This window comes from Cervus canadensis, chromosome 1 (genome assembly GCF_019320065.1).
Source record: "Cervus canadensis isolate Bull #8, Minnesota chromosome 1, ASM1932006v1, whole genome shotgun sequence".
Lineage (NCBI taxonomy): Eukaryota > Metazoa > Chordata > Mammalia > Artiodactyla > Cervidae > Cervus > Cervus canadensis.
This window is the reverse complement of record NC_057386.1, coordinates 75,865,409-75,892,214: the sequence shown is the minus strand read 5'-3', so window position 1 is coordinate 75,892,214 and position 26,806 is coordinate 75,865,409. Positions and strand designations below refer to the sequence as shown.

At 35.4% G+C, this 26,806-nt stretch overlaps 1 protein-coding gene across 5 annotated transcripts in view; it reads right to left on the bottom strand.

Moving 5' to 3' along the window:
- The window catches only part of CLGN (calmegin), a 45,124-nt gene that overhangs the window by 2,760 nt on the left and 15,558 nt on the right, over positions 1–26,806 (bottom strand). For all 5 annotated transcript variants that reach the window (XM_043485821.1, XM_043485837.1, XM_043485829.1 and 2 more), the window contains exons 3-13: positions 26,667–26,740; positions 25,375–25,433; positions 21,974–22,115; positions 18,327–18,408; positions 16,576–16,768; positions 13,180–13,369; positions 5,130–5,243; positions 4,866–5,016; positions 3,052–3,267; positions 1,699–1,824; positions 911–1,073 (exon numbers count right to left, since the gene is read on the bottom strand). In XM_043485821.1, the coding sequence (XP_043341756.1) occupies positions 911–1,073; positions 1,699–1,824; positions 3,052–3,267; positions 4,866–5,016; positions 5,130–5,243; positions 13,180–13,369; positions 16,576–16,768; positions 18,327–18,408; positions 21,974–22,115; positions 25,375–25,433; positions 26,667–26,740 (1,510 nt within the window). The remainder of the gene's footprint in view (positions 1–910; positions 1,074–1,698; positions 1,825–3,051; positions 3,268–4,865; positions 5,017–5,129; positions 5,244–13,179; positions 13,370–16,575; positions 16,769–18,326; positions 18,409–21,973; positions 22,116–25,374; positions 25,434–26,666; positions 26,741–26,806) is intronic.

Below are 26,806 nucleotides of genomic sequence, written 5' to 3'. Positions count from 1 at the left end.
GAAGCCTGGCATGCTGCAGTCCATGGGGTCACCAAGAGTCAGACATGACTGAGCAACTAAACAACAACAATAAATAAACCATCATATCTGAGGAAAGGAGCAGGTTTAAAGAATTTTAAAACATTCAGTCTGTATGTGAAATGAAAATCAAAGAATATATGTGTATGTATACACATAAATATGTAAATATACATGTGTGCTTTGAGAGAGCATGGTTTTTAAGTCAATTGTTTCATCAACTATTAAGTTAAAAATAGTGTTCAAAATATAGTGCAGGTTATAAAGGGCTCATTCTGGAGCCTGGCTTGGGACATCTGGCAAACATCAATAGTTTTACTGCTACCTAGATGTGTACAAGGAAGTCTCACTGGAGAGGTACCAAAGAGCTGCAGTTGTCTTCACTTCTAACATCTTCTGGAGTTTAGTTGAGGGTAGGAAGGGACATATGATTCAGCAATCCTTTGAAGAGATTAAATTACTGGTTTGATATGATAACTATTTGATAAACAACAGCCCTTGGTGTGGATTCTGTTGCTGCAGTCACCTGTCTTAAACCAGTTACTCCTTCACAGAAGCTGTGATCTGTGCCTCCCATCTCATCCTTGGAGGAAAGAAAAACCCTTGCAAAAACCTCTGATATATGGGATTGATAGCTGCTAGGTTCTGAAGCAACTGAACAATTCTGACAACCCTTTCTTCCTAGAAGAGAGAACTCATACACTGGATGTCTGCTCAGGTACAACCCAAGCAAGGATGGTACTCCTCTTCACCACAGTCACACACTCTTGCAAATTCAGATGGTATAAATCTGACAACAGACAAGTGCAACAGCTAGTGTTTGCCACTTAATCTACTGTTTTTAATGAGCTCTGCCCAGGGCCCCCTTTATGTATCGCCATCACTGTCCTACCTTTTTCAACAATTTCACCGTCACTTTGCTTTCTTTCCTCTTCCAAGTCAGCTGGCTTCTCCAGGGCGGCTTTCTCTTCCCTCACTTCCTGCTCCAGTGCGCCCTTGGTTTGTGGTTTACATATGTCCAGTTTTTTGAAATCCACATCTTCATCATATTTTTTCTGTGGTAGTTTAACATAAGCTATTTTTACTAAAAGCAAAGCACTATTTTAAAAAAAACATCTTTTTTTTTTTTTTTTTTGCAATGATGGATATCACACATGTGCCGAAAGAACTAATGCTTTTGAACTGTGATGTTGGAGAAGACTCTTGAGAGTCCCTTGGACTGCAAGGAGATCAAACCAGTCCATCCTAAAGGAGATCAGTCCTGAATATTCATTGTAAGGACTGAGGCTGAAGCTGAAACTCCAATACTTTGGCCACCTGATGCAAAGAACTGACTCATTTGAAAAGACCCTGATGCTGGGAAAGACTGAAGGCAGAAGGAGAAGGGAACAATGGAGGATGAGGCGGTTGGATGATATCATGGACCAATGGACATGAGTTTGAACAAGCTCCAGGAGATGGTGATGGACAGGGAAGCCTGGCATGCTGCAGTCCATGGGGTGGCAAAGAGTCAGACACGACTGAGCAACTGAACTGAACTGATATCATATACAGTAAACTCTCAGTAAAAACTTACAGGAAATTTAGTTTATTACTTTTAAGAACCCCTGACTCCATTTATAGAACTCCTAAACACTAAGAGATTTTTTTTTAACGTTGAAGGAAATTCATTTTCTTTACCTTTACTTTTCTTGGCCAACAAAATGAAGTAATTAATGCTATTGGAAGCCCTGCTGTCACAAGGTAAATGAACCAAAGCCATGGGCGCTGTTCAGTAGCTGACATCAATTGTTTGAATATACTAGGCTAAAGAAGAAATAAGCATAAAAAGGCAATTCAGAGTTTATAAACTTTCATTCATAAATACAGCCTACAAAAACAAAAAAACTTATTTCACCTAGGTAGTATTCTACTAAGGAGTCAAATTTATAAGACAAAAAATACTTTCCATTTTATACTTTGTAAAGTTTAAACAATCTTTAAAAAAAAAATGTTTATCTGGCATGCCAGTTGTTAGTTGTGGCATGTGGGATCTACTTCCCCAACGAGGGATCAAACCCAGGCCCCCTGCACTGAGAGCACGGGCCACCAGGGAGGTCCCTTAAACAAGCTTTAATTATTCACATGCATTGCAGTTTGACACTGGGTAGTAGAAGATACATTATACTATATACTATATATTGCTAATTCTCCAGCAACAATTAGGACAGTTTTCTTTTCTGGTAAGTTTCAGGATAGTACTACTCATCATGGATGTATTATTTGGTTCATTTAGAAGTAAACTCTCTAACTCATTCTGTACTTTAAAAGAACTTACAAAAAAAAAGAAAAGTCAACCTAAGAATAGCTATGTTTTCTCTTATTTCTTAACAAATTTCACACACAAACTTCAGGAAGCAAATTGCTCAAATGTTTTAGTTAAAAGAGTTTCAAAATGAGAATCCTTTTACCTTTATTTACTCTTTTGAGCTTTTTGCTAATATTCAAAGAAACCTAATATAAGGTACATTTTTCTTTAGGGTAATTGGTTTTAAAGATAGATTCTCCAAGATGCACTGTGTTGAAATATTTAGCTTAAGCTTTCCTAAGTAGTGTTAAAATTTTGGGGAAAAAACTAGAACATAATTAAGTTTTAAAAGTTTCTGTACTCCTTTAAGTGAAAAGTAGTTAAAATTAATAAAGGTTTAGATTTCTGTTCCCACTTAGGCCTCAAACTGATAAAGTAACAAGATATTAAGTCTCATTTCTAATAGTAGTAATAACAGTCTCATTTCTATAAACAATCAAAAGGCATTCAATCCATTTATGCTATCATAATCTAATAAATGAAGATTTACATATATATAATTCACTATACAGTTTATAATGAAGTTGTAGCATAATTTGGTGAAGCTCATATTCTGTCTACATAGATTTAACTATGTTTCTTCAGCATTTAGTAATTATTGCACCTATTTACTCTTCAAAAGGCCATCTGTATAACCTATAACCAGGAGCATATCCTATTATTATCATATGCTAAAAACTGTGTACCTCATTAGCATTTTCTATCAGTATCTTCACTGCCCAACCATCTGCAGCCCAGCGGTCTGCTACTTCCTTTTCTGAACATATAATAAAATTATCAAAGTAGATATCAGAGGTCATGGACCAAAGCTCTAAACCAAGAGCACGGAAAGAAGTCAGAAGAAATGGGTGATTGTCTTCAAAATAATCTGGATTAGGAATTTTTCGAGGACTCCAGATGCCCTGGAAAAAAATAATTTAAACACGTTTTCAAACAACAATTTCATTATAAGTGTTACTCAAGAAGCAGTTGCTGTTGAATGAAATTAGCAATACTAACTGGAAAAAAGAAAACTTTAACTGACAATTAATTCATTAGTAATTCACTGGAAATAAAATCTTATTTCCTCTTACCCTGTACACTATGTTCCCTATGAATAATACTGACTTTAAACTCAGCAAAAAAAAAAAAAAGAGGCAGAGTGAAAATCCCACAGAAACTTGAGTAATTAAATTCCACAATTGATACTATATTAGATGAGTTTCTTTTTTTTTTTTTTTTTTACATTTAGTAAAGATACTCAAGGCACGATATCATTAAAATTGCTCAAATCAAAGAGATTACTGTGTGGCAAAAATGGAACCATGTCTTTTAACATACACTTATGATGGGCATCAATAGTCACTCATGGTTGAATCTCAGAACAATTATTCAACACAGAAGTTCCATTAAGACTTAAATGATTAAAGTTAACCAAATCAAATAAACTGGACAATATGATCACTCACTGACTCATTCTGCCATCACCTACGTCTATTCTATGCCAAGCACTATGCCATATATGCTCTGCTGTGATAATCAAGGCAGACATGGTCCCTGCATCATGGTGTTTAAAGTCTGATGAAGGAAAGATATATCTCAAACAAAAATGTTATCAAAACAGTCATTCTATTAAGAAAAACTACAGTGAGCAAAAAGAGTCTATAACTGTATATATAAAATAAATGTTAGAAAATGTCAATGAATAATTAGATAAAACTACAGCATTAAATGAACATAAGGACTTCTACCCCAAAAGTTAGGTATATACGCAAAAAATATCTGTTTCATATTAGAAAAAAAAATTCAATTTTAATAAAACCATAGCAAGCACAGACTTCAATTACTAAAATGTACAGTGTGAGTCCTCTTGATCAGAACTCAATTCTTATATTTAATGCTAAAATAAAATATTCCAAAGTGATCATCAATTGATCACTAAGGAAAATAGTATGAAGTGATTTATCTTTAGTTATTAAGTTTTATTACCCCAGAAAATTAAAGGATGCTTTACTTAAAAATTTTTTTAATTTATTTATTGGCTGTGTTACGTCTCTGTTGCTGCACTGACTTTTCCCTAGATGGGGCGAGTGGGGGCCGCTCTCCAGTTGTGCGTGCAGACTGGAGAGAACACCGCAGTGGCTTCTCCTGTCGCAGAGAGCGGGCTCTAGGGCACACCGGCTTTAGCAATCGTGGTTCCCGGGCTCTGGAGCACAGGCTCAGTAGTTGGGGCACACAGGCTTAGCTACTCCCTGGCTTGTGAGATCCTCCCTAACCAGGGATCAAATCTGTGTCTCCTGCACTGGCAGGCAGATTCTTTACCACTGAGCCACCAGGGAAGCAGGCCCCACTTTACTTTTTAAACATAAATTGGTTGGAATCTATTTTCTTTGACTTCAGAGAGCTAAGGCACATTATTACAAATCAAATTTCCTCAAGTTAACATTATTAATAACTATATGTATAAAAGAACACAGCGTTTTAGAAAGTTTACTGTGGGATGGGAAAAAGTGGTGATTACCTGGTAGTTAGGGTTATCTATCATTGGCGGTCTCCATATTCCTTTGTATTTCGGGTTATCTATCATGGGAGGGCTCCACTCACCACACCCAATCCGACATGCTGGGTTAGAAATATGAGGTGCCTCCCATTCTCCATCCATGTCTTCATTCCTTAGGGTATCAGAACAAAGCACATGGAGTAATCTCACGACTCTCCTGTCAGTCATATCAGCTGGTAACAAAAGAGCATGTACGAAACAGGAAACTGACATCTGAATGCTTACCAGTCAAGGGGTTTTTCAGCATTAGGATCGGGAATAAATTTCGGTTCGTTATCAAGCCAGCCATCAGGTTTAACAGCACTTGAATCTTCTATTTGGGCAGGTTCACTTTCATCCCTGTAAAATACAGTATTTTATGCTAATTACTAATTATTCAAACAGTTAAAAATGTACGTTACAGAATTCAGAAGGTACCAATAGGCACTTCCTACCTCTGTGAAAAGGAGAGAAGCGAAAAGCAAAGAAGAAAAGGAAAGATATACCATTTGAATGCAGAGTTCCAAAGAATAGCAAGGAGAGATAAGAAAGCCTTCCTCAGTGATCAGTGCAAAGAACTAGAGGAAAACAATAGTATGAGAAAGTCTAGAGATCTCTTCAAGAAAATTAAGAGATACCAAGGGAACATTTCATGCACAGATGGGCACAATAAAGGGCAGAAATGGTACGGACCAAGCAGAAGCAGAAGATATTAAGAAGAGGTGGCAAGAATACACAGAAGAACCATACAAAAAAGATCTTCACGACCCAGATAATCATGATGGTGTGATCACTCACCTAGAGCCAGACATCCTGGAGTGCAAAGTCAAGTGGGCCTTAGGAAGCATCACTATGAACAAAGCTAGTGGAGGTGATGGAATTCCAGTTGAGCTATTTCAAATCCTAAAAGATGATGCTGTGAAAGTGCTGCACTCAATATGCCAGCAAATTCGGAAAACCCAGCAGTGGCCACAGGACTGGATAAGGTCAGTTTTCATTCCAATCCCCAAAAAAGGCAATGCCAAAGAATGCTCAAACTACCACACAATTGCACTCATCTCACATGCTAGCAAAGTAATGCTCAAAATTCTCCAAGCCAGGCTTCAACAATATGTGAACTGTGAACTTCCAGATGTTCAAGCTGGCTTTAGAAAAGGCAGAGGAACCAGAGTTCAAATGGCCAACATCTGCTGGATCATCAAAAAAGCAAGAGTTCCAGAAAAACATCTATTTCTGCTTTACTGACTATGCCAAAGCCTTTAACTGTGTGGATCACAATAAAGCGTGGAAAATTCTGAAAGAGATGGGAATACCAGACCACGTGACCTGCCTCTTGAGAAATCTATATGCAGGTCAGGAAGTAACAGTTGGAACAGGACATGGAACAACAGACTGGTTCCAAATTGGGAAAGGAGTACGTCAAAGCTGCATATTGTCAGCCTGCTTATTTAACTTATATGCAGAGTACATAATGAGAAACACTGGGCTGGATGAAGCACAAGCTGGAATCAAGATTGCCAGGAGAAATATCAATAACCTCAGATATGCAGATGACACCACCCTTATGACAGAAAGTGAAGAGGAACTAAAAAGCCTCTTGATGAAAGTGAAAGAGGAAAGTGAAAAAGTTGGCTTAAAGCTCAGCATTCAGAAAACTAAGATCATGGCATCCAGTCCCATCACTTCATGGCAAATAGATGGGGAAACAGTGGAAACAATGGCTGACTTTATTTTTGGGGGCTTCAAAATCACTGAAGATGGTGACTTCAGCCATGTAATTAAAAGACGCTTACTCCTTGGAAGGAAAGTTACGACCAATCTAGACAGTATATTAAAAAGCAGAGACATTACTTTGCCAACAAAAGTCCATCTAGTCAAGGCTGTGGTTTTTCCAGTAGTCATGTATGGATGTGAGAGTTGGAGTATAAAGAAAGCTGAGCGCCAAAGAACTGATGCTTTTTAACTGTAGTGGCAAGAGTGAACATCGACATTTTAAGAATCAGCAAACTAAAATGGACTGGAATGGGTGAATATAACTCGATGACGATTATATCTACTACTGTGGGCAAGAATCCTTTAGAAGAGATAGAGTAGCCATCTTAGTCAACAAGAGAGTCCGAAATACAGTACTTGGACGCAATCTCAAAAATGACAGAATGATCTCTGTTCATTTCCAAGGAAAACCATTCAATATCACAGTAATCCAAGTCTATGCCCCAACCAATAATGCCGAAGAAGCTGAAGTTGAATGGTTCTGTGAAGACCTACAAGACCTTTTAGAATTAACATCCCAAAAAGATGTCATTTTCTTTATAGGGGACTGGAATTCAAAAGTAGGAAGTCAAGAAACACCTGGAGTAACAGGCAAATTTGGCCTTGGAGGACAGAATGAAGCAGGGCAAAGGCTAACAGAGTTTTGCCACAAGAATGCACTGGTCATAGTAAACACCCTCTTCCAACAACACAAGAGAAGACTCTACACATGGACATCACCAGATGGTCAATATCGAAATCAGACTGATTACATTCTTTGCAGTCAAAAATGGAGAAGCTCTCTACAGTCAGCAAAAACAAGACCGGGAGCTGACTGTGGCTCAGATCATGAACTCCTTATTGCCAAATTCAGTCTTAAATTGAAGAAAGTATGGAAAATCACTAGATCATCCAGGTATGACCTAAATCAAATCCCTTATGATTATACAGTGGAAGTGAGAAATAGATTTAAGTGACTAGATCTGATGGACAGTGCCTGATGAACTATGGACGGAGGTTCCTGACATTGTACAGGAGACAGGGATCAAGACCCAAGAAAAAGAAATGCAAAAAAGCAAATGGCTGTCTGAGGAGGCCTTACAAATAGCCATGAATAGAAGAGAAGTGAAAAGGAAAGGAGAAAAGGAAAGATATACCCATTTGAATGCAGAGTTCCAAAGAATAGCAAGGAGAGAGAAGAGTCATGTAAGGTAGTCATGTATGGATGTGAGAGTTGGACTATGAAGAAATCTGAGCACCGAAGAATTGATGCTTTTGAACTATCGTGTTGGAGAAGACTCTTGAGAGTCCCTTGGACTGCAAGGAGATCTAACCAGTCCATCCTAAAGGAGATCAGTCCTGGGTGTTCATTGGAAGGACTGATGTTGAAGCTGAAACTCCAATCCTTTGGCCACCTGATGTGATGAGCTGACTCATTTAAAAAGACTCTGATGCTGGGAGAGATTGAAGGCGGGAAAAGAAGGGGACGACAGAGAATGAGATGGTTAGATGGCATCACCGACTCAATGCACATGAGTTGGGTGGACTCTGGGGGTTGGTGATGGACAGGGAGGCCTGGTGTGCTGCAGTCCATGGGGTCGCAAAGGGTTAGACATGACTGAGTGACTGGACTGAACTACAGAGTATGTTAGACCTTGTTTTTGTTCACATAAAAACTCATTCATCTTTTTATATTATTTGTTGAAGTAATAACATTTTGGCTCTATTGAGTTAAATAAAATATATTATTAAAATTAAAAAGAAACCATTCATCAAAAAACATATACAGAAAGACTACTACATGTCAAGACTGTTCTAGGAGCTCTATTTTATATAAATATATATCTGCTTTATTCCTCACATAGTTTTCTACTTTGTGAATAAATAATAATTCATCTATTGTTGAGAATATTTAGTTTCCCAAAGCTTACTATAACAAATAATGCTACAATTAATATCCTGGAATATATTGGAAATTAACAAGAAATTATTAATTTTATTAATTATAATTAATTATAATTTATAATAATTATAATTATTGTGTGAATTAAATTTTTTTCCAGTTTCTTGTGTATTTTTAGGTAGTTTATGGTGGGATTTTTTGTCATACAAAAATAATTTATTTTCATGTAGCTGAAATTTATTAGTGTTTTCCTTTATGATTCTTCAATTTTATGCTGTATTTGGAAAGGTCTTCCATACTCCAATATTATTTTTTTAAAACTCTCCATATTCTGGTAATTTTTATATTTTCATTAAAAAAAATAATTTAGAAAGTAAGCTCCAAAGTATATACACATAGTCACAGTAAGTACAGAATAGAATTACTAATATAATTTTCATCTTTTCAGAAAAGCAGGAATTTTATCTAGAATTTACATTATGCTTTTCCATACAAAACTTGAATAACAAACTGAAATAATTTACTCTATATATGTGAAGACTGAGTAACAAAACTGAAATAATCCACTGTTTACATGTAAAGACTTGTACTTTCCTGATATCATTACTATCTGAAGGTCTCTTAGGGCTCGGAGTAACCTGAGTTTAAAATTTAAGGCTCTTTTAGTACTTTATAAAACAAATTCTCACAGATTTCACCCATCAGAATGAGATTGGTAAATACAGTTTTTCTCTTTAAGGGCAAACGTATGTCCCATCCTTACCCTTCATGGGCAGACAAACATGAAGCACTTAGAAAGTGCACACAGACAAACACAGTCCCGTCTCTTCTGACAGCGTGAGTCATGGGAGTGATACACTGGTAAGTGACCTACTAATTGTTTTTAAAGGTACTGTACTTCCTATCTTGCACAAGTTACTTCCCTCTTACACTATTTTCCTGAAGGCAAAGCCATTTTCATTGCTAATCAGTATCCCTCTTTATTTACAAGAGAGTTAACAAGGTAACACTTGGTTTTCCAGGAGCAACATTCCGTGCTTTCAATAGGTGGTAACCTCAATGTTTACCAAAAAACAAGAACTTGAACAGGAATAGACACTTTCCAAAATGAGGTACACAGAGAAAAACTGGTTTAAAAAAAATGAATAGATCCTCAGTGACTTGTTTAACAAATGTAAAGCAGTCTAACACATTTTTAAGTGGCATCTCCCCAAAAGAGATGGGGAGGCATATACAAATATTTAGAGAAATAATGGCCAAGTGTTACCCATTAGCAGTATAACAGTATTTGAGAGCAGACTGAAATAGGTTTAAGATGTACACTGCGAAACCTAGAGCAACCAGTAAAACACAGACTACAGAGGAAAAGCCAAAAGGCCAACAGAAAGAAAAAACGGAAGACTCAAAAAAGTAACTCAATCCAAAGATAGTCAGGAAACAATTTTATAAAAAGCCAGAGACTATATGGGACAAAGAGAAAACAAACAGCGAGACAGCAGGTTTATATCTAACTGTATCAATAAGTGCATTAAATGTAGATGATTTAAAACATTCCAATTAAAAGGCAAGACCCGAATATAGTTGACTACAAGAAAATCACCTGAAAAATAAAGGCATATACAGGTAATGCTCAAAATCCTTCAAGGTAGGCTGTACAATACATGAATCAAAAACTTCCAGATGTACAAACTGGATTTAGAAAAAGCAAAGGAACCAGAAATCAAACTGCCAACATCCACTGGATCATAGGAAAAGAAAGGGAACTCCAGAAAACCTACTTCCGCTTTAGTGACTATGCTAAAGCCTTTGACTGTGTGGATCACAACAAACTGTGGAAAATTCTGAAAGAGATGGGAATACCAGACCACCTTACCCGCCTCCTGAGAAAGGAGTAGAACTGGGCAAGTTCTAATGGTCAAGAAGTAGAACTGGACATGGAACAATGGACTGGTTCAAAATTCAGAAAAGAGTACATCAAAGGCTGTATATTGTCACCCTGCTTATTTAACTGATATGCAGAATACATCATGTAAAATGCCATACTGGAAGAATCACAAGCTGGAATCAAGACTGCAGGAGAAATATCAGCAACCTAAGATATGCAGATGATACCACCCTAATGCCAGAAAGCAAAGAGGAACTAAAGAGCCTCTTGATGAAAGTGAAAGAGGAGACTGAAAAAACTGGCTTGAAACTCAACATTCAAAAAACTAAGATCAAGGCATCCAGTCCCATCCCTTCACGGCAAATAGGTGGGGAAAAAGTGGAAACAGTGGCAAGTTTTCTTTTCTTGGGTTCTAAAATCACTGTGGACAGTGACTGCAGCCATGAAATTAAAAGATGCTTGCTCCTTGGAAGAAAAGCCATGACCAACCTAGACAGCATATTAAAAAGCAGAGACATGACTTTGCCAACAAAGGTCCATATAGTCAAAGCTGTGGTTTTTCCAGTAGTCAGGTATGGATGTGAGAGCTGGCCCATAAAGAAAGCTGAGTGCCGAACAATCTGTGGTGTTGGAGAAGACAGTTCAGAGTCCCTTGAATAGAAAGGAGATCAAACCAGTCCATTCTAAAGGAAATCAACCCTGAATATCATTGGAAGGACTGATGCTGAAGCTCCAATATTTTGGCCACCTGATGTGAAAAGCTGGCTCATTGGAAAAGACCCTGATGTTTGGAAAGATGGAAAGGCAGGAGGAGAAGGGGGTGTCAGAGAATGAGATGGCTGGATGGCATCACCAACTCAATGGACATGAGTTTGAGCAGATTCCAGGGGATAGTGAAGGACCTGGAAGCCTGGTGTGCCACGGTCCATGGGGTCACAAAGAGTCGGACCGAATAACAACAACATACAGGTTACAGGTAAATAATGGAAAATAATATTCAGTGGAACAATGATTAAAAGAAATGGGAGTGCTGATCTCATGTCAGACCAAGCAGATTCCACGACAGAGAGTATTATGAGTTTATAAAGAAGAACATTTCATAATAATAAAAAGGTCAGTTCCTCAAGTGGTCATGAAACTCTGTGAACTGATCTAGTGATCTAGACTTTCAAATTACACAAAGCAAAACAAATAAAACTCAAAGGAGATAAAGACAAATCTACAATCATAGATGAAGACTTATTTTCTCTTCCCAATAAGAGAACAGGCTGAAAACCATTAGGAATATAAAGGCTTTAGAACAACACTATCAACCAACCTGAAGTAAGTGACATTTGTGAATGTTTTCTGACAACAACAGGATTATATTGGGAGTTAAAGTGAAAATCTTATCTGGAAAATCCATAAATAATTGGCAACAAAGTAACACTTTAAAAAATATGTAAATCAAAGAAGAAATCACTAGGGAAATTGTAAAACAGTATGAATGAATGTTCTCAGAAACAGTAGATATTTGTGGAACGTAGTTAAAGCAGTGCTGACTGAAAATTTATAGGTGCTTCTATCAGAAATTACTTTCTACCTTAAAAAAGAAGAAAAGGGAAGCAAATTAAGTCCAAAGTAAGAAGAATAGAAAAAAGGCCAACAAAAGAGAAAAACTAAAACAAAAGCCTGTCCTCCAAACAGCTCAATAAAATTGATCAACCTGTAGCTAAACGCATCAAGAAAAAACTCTAATCACCATAGCAGAAAAGAAAGAGGGGACATCAAGTATGGACATTAAATGGATGCTAAGAGTAGAACAATTAGACATCAATATTTTTGAAAATTAATCTTGATTTATATCTCACACTACATGTAATAACAAACTTCGAACAGAGTTTTAGTCAAAATTATTTGTCTAGAAAACAAAAAATCTTTGTCACATTTAGGCATAGTATCTTAGGAAGATGCAAAAACCATAAATAATCAAAGACAAATATTGACAAACCAGACTTCATAAAAATTTAAAACTGTTCTCTGCTAAAAAAATTCTGACCAGCCCCAGAGAGAAAGGCAATGTTTGCATGCTGCTGCTGCATGTGTGCTCAGCATGCCTGACTCTCTTGCAGCTGCATGGACCGTGGCCTGGCCGCCAGGCGCCTCTGTCCAGGGGGCTTCCCAGGCAAGAGGACTCGAGTGGGTGGCTATTTCCTTCTCCAGCGGATCTTCCCTATCCAGGGGTCAAATTTCTGTCTCTTGCGTCTTTTGCCTTCACAAGCAGATTATTTAATGTAATGTAATGTAACTAGTGCCTCCTGGGAAGACGAGTGCATCCCATACAGTTTTATAAGATGCTGAGGATATGGTTATTTAAAGCCAACTAATCATTAACTGCAACGACCACAACTATGTAAAATATGCACATACATACATAAGAAAGATCAAACTGGAAACAGAAATTAAAGCGCTGGTGCTTTGGACTCATGGTATTTTTCCCCACAGCACTGAAAGAATACAAAATAAAATATACATACTGGAAGTATACATAATACATATATATACATATATGAAAAGGGAACAAAATTAAAATGAAAATTAAGATAATTAAAAGGCAGGAAGTGCAAAATCCATTTCAGAGAAGTATTTCTCCTAAAAGTCAAAATAAGTATTTCTGATGTTTAAAAGAATATGTTTCATTGTTGTAAACTTCACTTATATGTTACATTTTATTACTTTGTGCCAAACAGTGCTTTGCTACTGAATTCTTTGCTTACCAATCTTCTGGTTTGACAGCAGAAGCATCAGGGATTTTTGCTCTTTCATCCCAATCATCAGGTTTTTTATCACTGGGATCTTCAATTTCTTTGGGAGGATTGATAGGAGGAACCACATCCTCTAGTAGGCTTCCTTTGTTTACAACTATCTGATCAATTAATACTTCAAATGTGTCATCTGGATTCATCACTAAAGACCAATTTAAACATATTATACTTATCATACTGATAGAAATTTAAAAATAATCTTCTAAATAATAAAACTACCCTAAACTTCATGGGTAAAATTTACTCTCAACCAGAATAGAGGAATTACCAATGTATTAAATCAAAATATGCCAAAAATCACTAGATACAATGTTTTCTAAAACCAAACATAAAATTTTAATAATATTTAATAAAACACTCCATTACTTCTCAAATAAAAAATACCCAATTGGTAACTCAATTTAGGACTCACATAACCATTCAGCTTTAGTCTTTTATAGTTACAGAATACAACCCAATCTTCACTATTTATTTATTTTTTCATTTATTTTTATTAGTTGGAAGCTAATTACTTTACAATATTGTAGTGGTTTTTGTCATACATTGACTTGAATTAGCCATGGATTTACATGTATTCCCTATCCCAATCCCCCCTCCCACCTCCCTCCAATCTTCACTATTTTAAAATAATTTTTTGAAATGACCTCAAAATTTAAAAGTTGCAAGTATATATAAAGAACTTCACTTTTTCTTGAATTACTTGAGAGTAAGTTATTGACCTCATCCGTATCATCCCTGAATGGTTTAATGCACATTTCCTATAAACAAGGACATCCTTCTATATAACCCTAATCTAGAAGCCAAAATCAGGACTTTAGCATTCACACACTCTTATGATCTCCTAGAAATCTATAAAACTCATCGGCATTTCAAATTCTTTGATTCCTACATTGTAAAGTATTTCAAGGATGATTGAAAACACTCAAGCTCATGCTTTGGTATGTTGTATGTTGTTTCAAGGTAAACTCTAGCTCTTTAAAAGTTACCACATCAAAAGTTTCATAAGGACTCCTATGAGCATAAAAACAAAAGAAAAGCTCTCTCTCCCTTCTGTAAACACGGGTTGGGGAGTCACTGAGTACAGTTTTTATCTTTGGAAAGAATGGCAGATAAAAAGTAATAGCTTAACATTTGCTTTTAGTGAAGTTAGTTAAGGAAGGGGTGATGGTAGCGTTGGTTTAGTTGCTGAGTCGTGTCTGATTCTCTCCAGAGTGGGCAGCTGTTCCTTCTCCAAGGATCTTCCCCACCCAGGGATAGAACCTGGGCCTCCTGCACTGCAGGCTGATTCTTTACCAACTGAGCAACATGGGAAGCCCAGTTAAGGAAGTAGGAGCCATCAATAAATGTCAGGATGATCTTGACTTAACTAGCTATGTAGACTACCACTTTCCGAAAAAACTTGACTGAAGCAATCTCCAGAGGTTTTCAGTCACAACAATGCCAAATTGTTTATGTCAAAATCAAATACTGCAATTTATATACAAATTCAAATAATGCAAATGAACACTCAGTATTTCCTCCCTTCTCTTTTTTGCTCCACCATTTTCTATTACAGCTGAGACTATAAAACTATATTACTACACAAAGGAAAAAAGTCAAGACTGAAGTACAACTAACAATAAGATCTTAAATGCAAAAATGTACTAGACTCTTTCTAATTCAAAACATGTATTTCTCAAGAAAAACCCCTGAAAGAGTATTTTCTGACTCAACTTTCAACTGAAGTATTTTAAAATTACAGTAAATCCAAAAAAGCACATGACAATTACACATATATGAAAAGACATCTTTGTCAAAAATCTTTAGCCAAAAAACTTTCCATTTAGAAAACGGTTTTAAATATTCTAAATGAATTCACCACAAAAGGCACTGGATTATAAACTCTTTTAAAGGGATTCTGTAAGGATCTTAGAACAACTAGAGAATAATGTTATGAAAATATAATACAGAAACTTTTTTTAAAAGGAAAAAAGTCCTTTAAAAGTGGATAATCCTAGCACAACAAAGTTTTTGTGTATCATAGTAAGAAAAGCAAATGTTTAAGAATTTGCTTGAATTTTAATTCCAGCTCTACCAATTACTTTTATTTTCTAGGGCAAGTTACTTAACCTAAATTAAGGCAAAATAAAAACTGCTCACCTCACAGGATTGTTCTCAACAAAGTACCTACACAGAGCATGGTACCTATCAGGTGATCAATAAAAGTTAAACACTTCTCTAAACTTTTGTTTTTGTTTGCAGAATTTGTCTAGTGGCCATCAGAATGTGCCTCCAACTTTTCTTTCTTTCCCCATTTTAATGTTATAAGCTGAACATTTTCATAGTTATCTTTTTGTATTGTACTGCATAGAAAGAAAACCACTACTGCAACATTTGAGTTGCTTCTAATTTACAGTATATTTTTACACACAGGTCATTTTCTTCCTTCTGGATTATTTTCTTTGGATAAATTCCTGAAACTGGAATTGTGTCCTCTGATATATATACTATCATATTGGTTTTGACTGGGTTTATACAAAGCCTAATTAAAATTCATTTTTTTCTGTTCTAGTTATAATTTCTCATTATTTCTATGTTTTGACAGTTTACCTTACATTCCCCCAAATGCCCAGTACTACTTTCCAATTTCAGAGAAAGGTTTTTGATATTAATATTAAAAATAAAACTGGTCTCTGCCTTGGCAGACAAAAAGGAAAGTTTCTGTAACTGCGGTTTTGAGGAAGAAAGCTGATACATGTTAGTCTTGGATGGAGTTGTCCTGTTAGGTTCTGACATGCTCGGATTTTAAATAATCACAGTACTTAACCATATGCACCTGGAAAGAGGAGAGACAATCCTATATAATGTTCCTCCCAGTCAGTGTACACGCAAACTCCTAGCTGCAAAGGTAAAGCTAAGTATGTTAACAGATGGTTGCTGAGCGCTTTCCCTTTAACTACCAGCAGGCAGGACCCAACAATGACAACTGCCTAATAGAATAAAGTCTAATGTTAAGGGTTTCTCCCTCTTTAACCTTATTCTCCAGTTTTCTATTCTGTCAGCATCACTAATGTCAGGTCACCTAAAATATCCCTTTCCTCTCCTATGTTCCACATGGTATATCTAAACTTCAAGATTAGGTCAAATAGAATCACCTTCACCAGATTTTCCTGAAGTTTCTTAAGTGAAAGCAGTATTGCTTTTGAGCTCTTAACTGTATCTCATATGGCACTTTCTGCCTGTGCTGTAAGTATGTGTGTCTGATTTTCCTAAAAAGATAAATCCTTAACAGAAGTACCTATGCTTGCTTCTCCCAACGCACTTGCCGTGAAATACTTTTAAATTAATGAATGAATTAAAAGGATATACCAAGGGTATAAAGATGAGTCTTCCTGTCTGTAAAGAACCTTTTAAGGTCTACATCTGGAGGTTTGGCATGTTTTTCTTCAAAAACTCCAGTTTTGGGATGTTTATGTCTGAAGATAAAATGAAGTTTATAATCTTCTCCACATTTATCTGGTCCAAACATAATGGTATAGGATGTTTTATCATAGAAATTTTCCTTCAAAGAGAGATGAGTATTAGGATTAGTCCAGAACTGAAATAGTTAATGAGTTTCTCTATTCTACCCCACTGGGTAGAGGTCACAAAAATGTATTAAATGCTAATTCACCAAAGAGTGAGTTGACACATTGACAATAAAGGATGTGGAAAAATGACAAATTTTATTTCAAAACAGATTTTTTTTTCTTAAAATGCACACACTACTTCCATTTTGAAGATGTAGGAGAGAAGCTGGAACCACTTTAACAACATAATAGGCTTTAATTACTCTATATAGATCTGATTAATATCTTATTAAGAAAACTAAGCATAGAGAAAAACATACTGTGACTGAAGACTACAGTGCTTACTTAGCCACTACTACTATTCAGTAAGACACCAGAAAGTGGTGCCCTTTAATGAAGCACAAAGTGAAGAACAGATACAGTGACTTGCTCCCCATTTTACCACAGTCATTTCTCTTCAGGATTCCCGGGTGGCTCAGACAGTAGAGAGTCTGCCTGCAATGCGGGAGACCTGAGCTCAATCCTTGGGTTGGGAGGATCCCCTGGAGAAGAAAATGGCAACCCACTCCAGTATTCCTGCCTAGAAAATCCCATGGATTCATTTGGCATGGCCTACTGGTTAAGAGCGTGGCATCTGGCATCAGATACTGAGGTTCAGATCCTGCTATTGCCTTTAAACCAGCTGCGTGTGGCCCTGAGCAAATCTTCCAACCTCCCTGTCATTCTATTCCATCACCTCTGATGGGGATAATAATAGTACGTACCTTATAAGGCTTCTCTAAGGATTAACTGAGTTAACCAGATAAAGTGTTTAGAAAAATACTTGGTATTTGACTTTCTTATTGCCATTGTACCCCAGGTGACTGTCACCTCACAACACCTAAGAGTTGCACCATAAACTACAAACGGCTTCCCCTTGACCTTATCTAAGTAAATGAATCCTTTAATGTTTCATATCCAGGAATTCTGACAAATATCTCATTAACGTCTCATTCGTTTTATATTTGTTATATGCAGGAATTCTGACACAGCCTCCTGTGGGAGGATGCTATAAGAAATGTCTCCAAATTTCAAATGGTTCTAATATAACCTGCTTCATTATGAACTTAACATTTTTAAGTTAGTAAATTTTTGCAGACTGCTAACTCCTGAGCTGACCTGCCTTTTTAATTTGATTCTTTGGCCATTTTGTTTTACTACTTTGCTCCATTATCTTACTTCTCCTAACAAACTTATGATTATTACTTTGTAAGGAAAATAACTGTAAGTCGATCTTTCGGTGACATTTATAAGCACCAGGTTATATTTTATTTTATAGACTTGGCAACCTTTTTCACGTTGCTAAAGATTACAAAACTGATGCCATCAAGTAACATGGCTGTGTATGAAACTTGAAGGCACATGGAAAAGCTATTATAAATTCATCTTAGATACAAATTTTCAAAGTTATTTTTTACTTCAGACGAAAATAAAAATTTCAGTTGTGTCAATTACTCCTTAGAAATACTTATTAACTTTAATAAGGCTTTCTTAAACATTAAAATATCATACCAGATTCAAACCATCAGTGTCTGCTAGGAGTTTAATGTATGCACCTCCACAATCAATACCATCTTGAAAATTTACTTCATATCTAAATGAAGGGAAAAAGAATCATACTGCTGATAAATAAAAATTACTGATTGCTCTTCAAAATCTAATGTATTACGCTCAGTTCATTTAAACACAAACATTTACATTACCAGAAAGCTCACACAAAGTACATCCACAACCTGTGAGGACAAGCAGAAAGGCCTTTTCCATGAACATCCTTAAAATATTGAAAATAGAATGACTATAAACAACTATAGAAAAGCCAACTAATTTGCTGAAATAAATTTTTCACCAAAACTGTTTAATTAAGAATAAGATACTTTGATTAAAACTTTCAGCAGGAAACTTCAAATTAAAATAAGGTACGTACTATACATACTTTTTATAAAGTGAAAAACAAAGACTATGGGGAGCATAGTTACAGCATAGGTTTCTAGGAAATTGCTAATGATCTTAGCTATTCAGTTCAATACTAATTTGTCTTTTAGTTCAGCTACACCTAAACCAGGTTTATAAAGTTGTACATTTAATTAAATAACCCCAGCAAAGAGATTTTGTAAACCTGGAATATTTCATATCTTAGCAGCCAGGAGGTAGGGGAAATACAGTGTTAACAGCTAAAAAAGTGAACTGACATGGCAGTCTTCTCATGGATTTACAACACTGTAATTCTCATCAAAAGTTCTGTTGTCTTGTTTAGGCAATAGACAGTCTTACTGAACAATATTTAGAAGAGATTTTCAGTAAATTGGTGAATTACATGTGACAAAAGTCAATGAGGAAATGGATATCAAAGTGAAAAACAGTGAAAACCAAAACTGTTATGACTGGTTTAATGAATTAAAGCAAAAGCAGATGAAAACCAGAGAAGTAACAGGATATAGTGATAATTTTAATAAAAATTTATAGTTTAAAATGCTTCTGAAGAGACTTCAGTGACACAGTAAAAAAAAAAAAGTATACAAAACTTTGACAGTTTGAGCCCAATTAGTAATATGCATTTTATATAGAAAAGAGTAGAGAAAATACAGTAAAATTTTAAGTGATAATCTCTGAGTTGCTGGACTTGATGGTGATTTCCCCTCCCTACTTTATATTCTGCTTTATTTCTCCAGATTTCTACAACAGTGGTTACAAGCAAGCACTTTGGAGTCAGAAAGATCTGAGATTTGTTCTTGATTTTGGTAGGCCTTGACTCAAGACACATTACTGAAGCTCTGGTCTCTATTTGCTCATCTATCATGAGGGAACACTGCCCATACCTACACCTCTAAGGACTGTTATGATTAGAAGCCGTCCTGCACAGTGATGGGTCAATAAATGCTCAAAAATGTTAGCTTCTGTTATGATCAGAAAAAAAGTTTTGTTTTGTTCTTTTTCACATTTTAAATCAAGGAGTTTGTTTTCCTCAAGGCCTTATCAATATTTTTATTTTAGCAGTAGCTGATAAACTTTTCCTTCATGAAACTTGTCTTTGAAGAGCATGAAGTAAAACAAATGGTGCATAATGTGAACTAAAGGTAAATATTTGCGACTCTAAGTAAAATAAAATGATAAAGCTTTATTATAGGTGATCTAAGGGATCCATGAAAAGAACTAGAGATAACAATTGTGTAAATTGTCTTTATAAATGTAAGAGAATTATGCTATCTTTTTATGCCTAGACTTGATCACTATGTCTATCTCATATGCTGCACACTTCCAGATTTTTCAAATCATTACCTTGTGCCTAGTATAAACAGTTCACAATGAGATCGAGGATCAGTGAAATGTAAGTCATAGAGCTGGACGGACTGCTTGCTGCTAATCTTAAATCACAGGAAAAATGAGGATAAATGCAGAGTATATGTTAACTCTCTTCTCTTTAGGGTGCCATTTTCTAAACTGTCCTATGAAATAGTAATTATTGTTTAGGGTGGAAAAAACTTCTGTGGTCAGATATGTTTGGGAAACACAATGTTCAAATTAAAAATAGGTTTTTTTTTATGTAGAACTCTTCAGAATCTTTAATGGGCAAATATGGCTCCTTATCTTTAAGGTTCAGATATTCTTAGTTTCTAAAACTTATATGACCACATAATGCATATTAATAATTTGGGAAAAGCAGTTTTAAAGTTATGTCTTAAATAGTTCATATTTATGAGTTATACTATATTTATAGTATTTATAATCATTATAAATAGTATTTATAATAGTTAATACAAAATTTATTTTATGTATACTATTTCATTTTATCCAAATTAAGAAAACTAAATACTCACTATCCTTCTTTGAATTGTTTTCAAGCATATCAAAGACCACTAATTCAATTCTTTTTGATTCTCCTTTTCTTTTTTCAGTTCATAATTGCTTTAATAATTTTTTAGACTTACTATCTTTGCTTCCAATCTTGTAAGCTATCCTTCACTTACTTGCCTAGCAGTGATTTATACTTTCTGAAAATACCAAACTTGATTCATTTTACTCTGGAGAAGTTAAATTTTGTATTATTTTCCTTTACCCTTTCATTTAGGCCACAAAAGATTAAAATAGAAAACTATATTATATTCACCTAAATTAACAGAATAAGATTACTTTCAAATTTTCAAGAAGAAATAAATACTAAACTCTGAATACTGCCATAACATCAAGCTCAAATATTAATCCCAGTAAATACTTGTGGTAATATTCTTCATTTGTTTAAATGGTTGTATACTTTTTTGACATTTGATATTTTAAATTTCTTGAAATAACAATGCAACTAAATCAAAGCATCACAGCCAAAAAATTAAACCAATTATACCAAATGTCATATTGTTTTACATTTTTAAAACACAAAATGGCATTTTAGTTATACCATGCATGCATATATTTAACATGCTAACAAAAAATTTAAAACAAGTTTATAGTTAGTTTATAGTTAGTAGTACTTCTTAGACTGTAATTAATTTTGGACAGCCCAATCTTTTGATATAAGATAGAAAATAACATTTCTACATTTCCTTTCCTTTGTTTTTAATATGAATTTCATTTGTTTTGTAACTGTATTTGTACAGATATATTTTGGATTTATACCAGTATAGGTGAAACAAGCTTGAGGAATTAATACTTGATTTTATGATAGTTACACATGCAAGCAATAGCACAAAACTAGTGTATGTCATATTTTGAGGGAGGGGAGAGGAAAACTCTGTGAGAACGCAGACCTTTAAAAGGGCATTTCCTCTTGAAAACAAATTTACTGCCTTTGAATCTTATCACTGGTTCAACAGCAATATTTATAGTTCTATTTAAAATATATTGAAGTTAATATATCTCAACAGCAAGTCAATTTGAAATAAAGAGTTAAAACAAAAATGTTGATTTTAATATGTACTATATAGTTTATGCTGGTGAAATACTGCATATTATAGCAAATATTATATTAATGCAATCTTGCAACAAATCTTCATTTCATTCAAAACCTCAGGGTGTTTGTGTGTATACACACATTGTGTATTTAAATAAATGAAATGGGAAAGGGAAATCTGAATTTTTATACCCACTTTATACCCATACTCAGAAGCCAAATTATACAAAACTAAAATAAATGTTAGAAAAAGTACTCAAAACATAATGAAACTTACTGAACTACCAGGGGTTTATCACCAAAGATGAAGGGTTTTGCTAACACAGCAGATATCGCATGATGCTTCGCTCTAGATTTCAATACCAGTCCTCGATCACCAGGTATTCGATTTTCTTTCAATTCTTCTATTTCCCATCTTCCTAAAATACAAAACAAAGCAAGTTAAACTAAAACCAAACACACTGACTTAAAAATTATTTATCAGAAATGGTAACCAATAAGATTTTTCCTTGAAGGCTGATTTTGGAAAAATAAAATCACATTTTAAATCAGGAACTTGTACCTGCACTTGTAGGTATGTCTGCTCTCTTTTCTCCTAAAATTGTGGGAACTATTGGGTTGGCAAAATAAGTTCATTCAGGTGTTTCTGTAACCTTTTATGGAAAAACCCAAACGAACTTCTTGACCAACTAATAAACAACAGACACTACAGCATTTAATTAAAGGACCTTCAAAGCTGGCTTAGTTTGGATTTCTCTGAGAGACTGTAATCAACGAAATTACAGAATCTGTTTGTCTCATAGGGTCTCATTGTATTTTTTAAATGACTTATTTTTAAATGACACAGGAGACAAAATACCTCTTTAACACAAAATGAGTTTGCCTCAGTCTATGTATTTTGAAATTCATGGTGTCATCAGCTACTTTTCTTACTTGGCAGAAGTTATTATAGCGATTTAAATTTTATTTTGAAAACTGTATGGCCGAAGAACACAAATTGCAGTTACCCTTTCTGAGCTAAGCCAATCAGTTCTCAGAACTTTTGGCCAAGAAAGTCCTATAAGCTAGATTAGCACTAGTCTGTAGCAGAGCAAAGCTGAGTGAGGCCCTCTCTGGGCTGGAATTGCCCCCTTTTAAGACCAGGAAGCTCCTGCAATTAGATCATGGGATGCATCCAATACAAAGCTGAATGGGTCCTCTGTAGCCCCAAAGTTGTGGGCTGGACTTGCCTCCTTTACTCTTTTTAAAGCAGTAAATAACTAATTTATATTAGTTTGTATAAAACGTTCCAGTTTCGAAAATTAGATGTATTGGCTATTCCAAGAAAATTTAGTGAATGCTGGCTATTTTCCAGAATTATGCCAACATGAAATATTAATGGGCACTTCTGAATTTACCAATGCACTTTATATACATTTTTTCTTTCTAAAAAACAACAGTGCAAGAACCTGAACCACCTGATTAGTCTCACTAATCAGACAGGGGTGTTTTGAGGTCTATCATTGTGCACACCTTCTTGGTCTTTCAAAAACTCATTTTTTCAACTTTTCAGGTTTGTTTTCCTTTTTGTCCCCCAATTTGGTTATACTAAACTTTTCTTAAAAAGGTGAATTCATTTTCTTCTCTCACACTGATGAGCAACTATATTATCACTACTAACCTTTGGCGTGACCAAATCACAAAGGCCTTCTTTTAAGAAGTAACAACTATATCTTTAGGGATTTTAGAATACTGATAGTAAAGGATTTTTTAAAACTACGTTGTCTTTCTTTTGTAATTACGTGCATGTATTTATCAGCCATGAAAAGATACTCTCTAAAAGTACTACTTTAATTTTAGAAAACCTGTGACAAGGTGATTATTCCTCAAGGACAAGAAGTTTTTCCTAACTTCAAATCAGTGGTAACTTTTCATTAACCAATCTTTACTCAAGGCCAGGTAATGTGAACTCTGATTTAAGTAAAATCTCGAAAAGAATTCAAACAGTTTTATAAGATAGCCTGAAAATTAGTCACTTAAAGAACTGGTGATTTTTTAAACAGCTATATTTTTATTAATAACTTAATGTGACAGTTTAAATAAGTCTCCCTCAAATGCATACCCTGTTCTCCAGTATATAATGTTTCTCACAGACTGCTCCTGAAAATCTAGCAATTGGTTTTACTCAAGTGGCACTTGACAGAAGCTATGATTAATGACTACAAGTACTAAATATTCCTGCAAAGAAATTGGTCTCAACTAACCACTATATAAAAGACATCGCTAATATTTATATACAAAAATGCCACTTTCAGGGCCTGAATCTTTAGTAAGAGATTCTGTATTTTTCAAAGGTGCTTTCAAGAACTTGAAAAGTCAACCAACCATACCAAATTTAATACACTAAAAAATTATTTTGTGGGTAATTATGTTTAATAAGACTATGGACAAAACATAGGTGTTGTTAATAAGCCTGTTTTTTGCTTGCTTGCTTGAGTTATAATTTTAAGCTGAGAGAAAAACTCATTTAAGCAGTAAGAGTCATTCCGTCCAGACTTAAACTCACTTCTAAAATAGACCATAACCTAATTTTAGGAAAATTCCATCAATGGATACTTCTAAAATAAAAACACACAGCATACATCTACCCTATGCTGTTCTAAAAAACTGTAAAGTAAGCTAAACATAGATGTTTTAAGTCAAGCATCCTGTTTGATGGCAGGTATTTCTGTGGGTATGATACAGTTCTATCTCTGCAAACACTGCTTCTTTGAGGGCAGCCATTCTCTTCTCTAAAGGAATTCAGATGACTAAGCTCAGTGTTGCTTGTTCTGTGCATATGGCGGAGTTCCTTCTGGAGTTTATTTAGAAGCACGTGTACTAGGATAGAGAATACAGCATGGAAGACACGCAGGCATGACCTGTATCTCACACTGAAATAGACACCATGGAAGAGGAAGCAGACAGCTGGCCTCCTACACACGCTGTTATCTGTTCCTCTGTTATTCTCATGTAACTCCTAATGGGGTCTGAATGTGAGGTCACATCCTTATGGATCTTAGGTGGTCTGAGAGAGAGGAAATTCCCACTAACCATCACCTTGACTGAGGCTGATCCTGCTTTAGGATTTAACAACTGAGGAGGCTGGTTTTAGACTAACAGGAAGAAGAAATTCTTTTATCATACTCCAGGAGAGTCCTGTTAAGGAAGAAAAGATGACCCTTGCTAATAGAACCTTTCTTTCTAAGGGTAAGCCTGAAGATAACCTATCAGAGATACGTTATGGGCCTGGAGATGGTGGCTCCAGGAGCAGCCACATTTCTTGTAGCTCTCATAGATGTCCCCTGTCTTGCACCCTCTAGGAGGATCATGCCATAAGTTATAACTTAACTGAGATGGGCCTATGCTTGAGATGAAACAGTAGAGAAGAGCAGTAGCCTGGGAAATCCTTCAAAAGACTAACTGCAGAGGAGTGAAAATTCAACCATTTACAGTTAGAAATCTGGATGGTGGCTTAAGTACGGATTACTTGGACTTCCAGAAATACTGGAAAGGAGACAAGCCAAAAGACTGAACATTCTATTGTGAAGCAGGATGAATCCTGAGGCCCCCATATATATATTTAACAGAAATATAATTTCAAAAGCTCATGAACTCTGGGTCATCCTTGTTATGTTGAATATTTAAATAATACTGTACCATCATATATAGAAATCTCCGCATCTGTATCATCTTTCTTTGCTTTTGATAATACCCACCTATAAATAAAATTGAAAGAAATATCTATCATTTAAAATAAAACTAACAATTTATAGATACAATGTGTATCAGAAATACAACAAAAGATTATCCAATAGTCTCTTTTCACTCTAAGATACATGAATACTTAGAGGCTAAATAAGGATGTCTATATACTATCTTGCAAAGAAAGTGAAAGTTGCTCAGTCATGGTCCGACTCTTTGTGACCCTATGGACCATACAATCCATGGAATTCTCCAGGCCAGAATACTGGAAAGGGTAACCTTTCCCTTCTCCAGGGGATCTTCCCAACCCAGGGATTGAGCCCAGGTCTCCCACACTGCGGGCAGATTCTCTACCAGCTGAGCCTCAAGGGAAGCCCAAGAATACTGGAGTGGGTAGCCTATCCCTTCTCCAGCGGTTCTTCCCACCCCAAGAATCAAACTGGGGGTCTCCTGCATGCAGATTCTTTACCAACTGAGATATCAGGGAAGCCCAGCTATCTTGCAAAGCTAGAGTTAAATTAAATTTGGAATCTGCAGTTTACTTGCTGTATGATCATAGGTGAGCTTCCCTGGTAGCTCAGTGGTAAAGAATCTGCCTGCATGCAGGAGACGCAGGTGTGATTCCTGGGTCGGGAAAATCCCCTGGAGAAGGGAATGGCAACCCACTCTAGTATTCCTGCCTAGGAAATTCCACAGACAGAAGAGTCTAGTGGACTACAATCTATGGGGTCACAAAGACAGTTGGACAGAACTTCGCAACTAAACAACAATGATCATAGGCAAGGTCCACTAAACCTCAGTTTCTTCACTGGTAAAAGGCAGATTAAGACAGTTCTTACCTACAGGCAATATAATAATCAATAGACAGTAATCTTTATGTTTTTTTTTACCATTATTTAGGATGAAACATCTGAAATTAAACTATTATATATATATATATCTGTATATATATAAATATAAATATAAACTATTATATATATCTATCTGTCCTAAGGAATGAAGAAATGTTCTAAGTTTTTACTTTATATTCATATTTCATTAATATATATTCTTTATATAAATAAATAATTCAAATTAAACATTTCTATCAATAATGAAAACGTGTTAAGGTGCTAGTTAACCTTAACTAGTACATTAACCTTTTTTTTTATAGTTCTGTGGCAGAGGCAATTTTCACAAATCAACCACCAATAATTTCAAAAAAGCTAATCAAATCAAGGAAAAAATTCTCCTGAATGAATACTTACCCAGCCAGCCTTCCACTATCAAAAGTTTCTGTAAAATACACTTCTCCTACAGGCTGAGGTGTCTTATATTTAATCTAGAAAATAGATTTTAAAAATATAAAGTTATTCACCTTCACAAACACTTTAATTAAACAATCTCA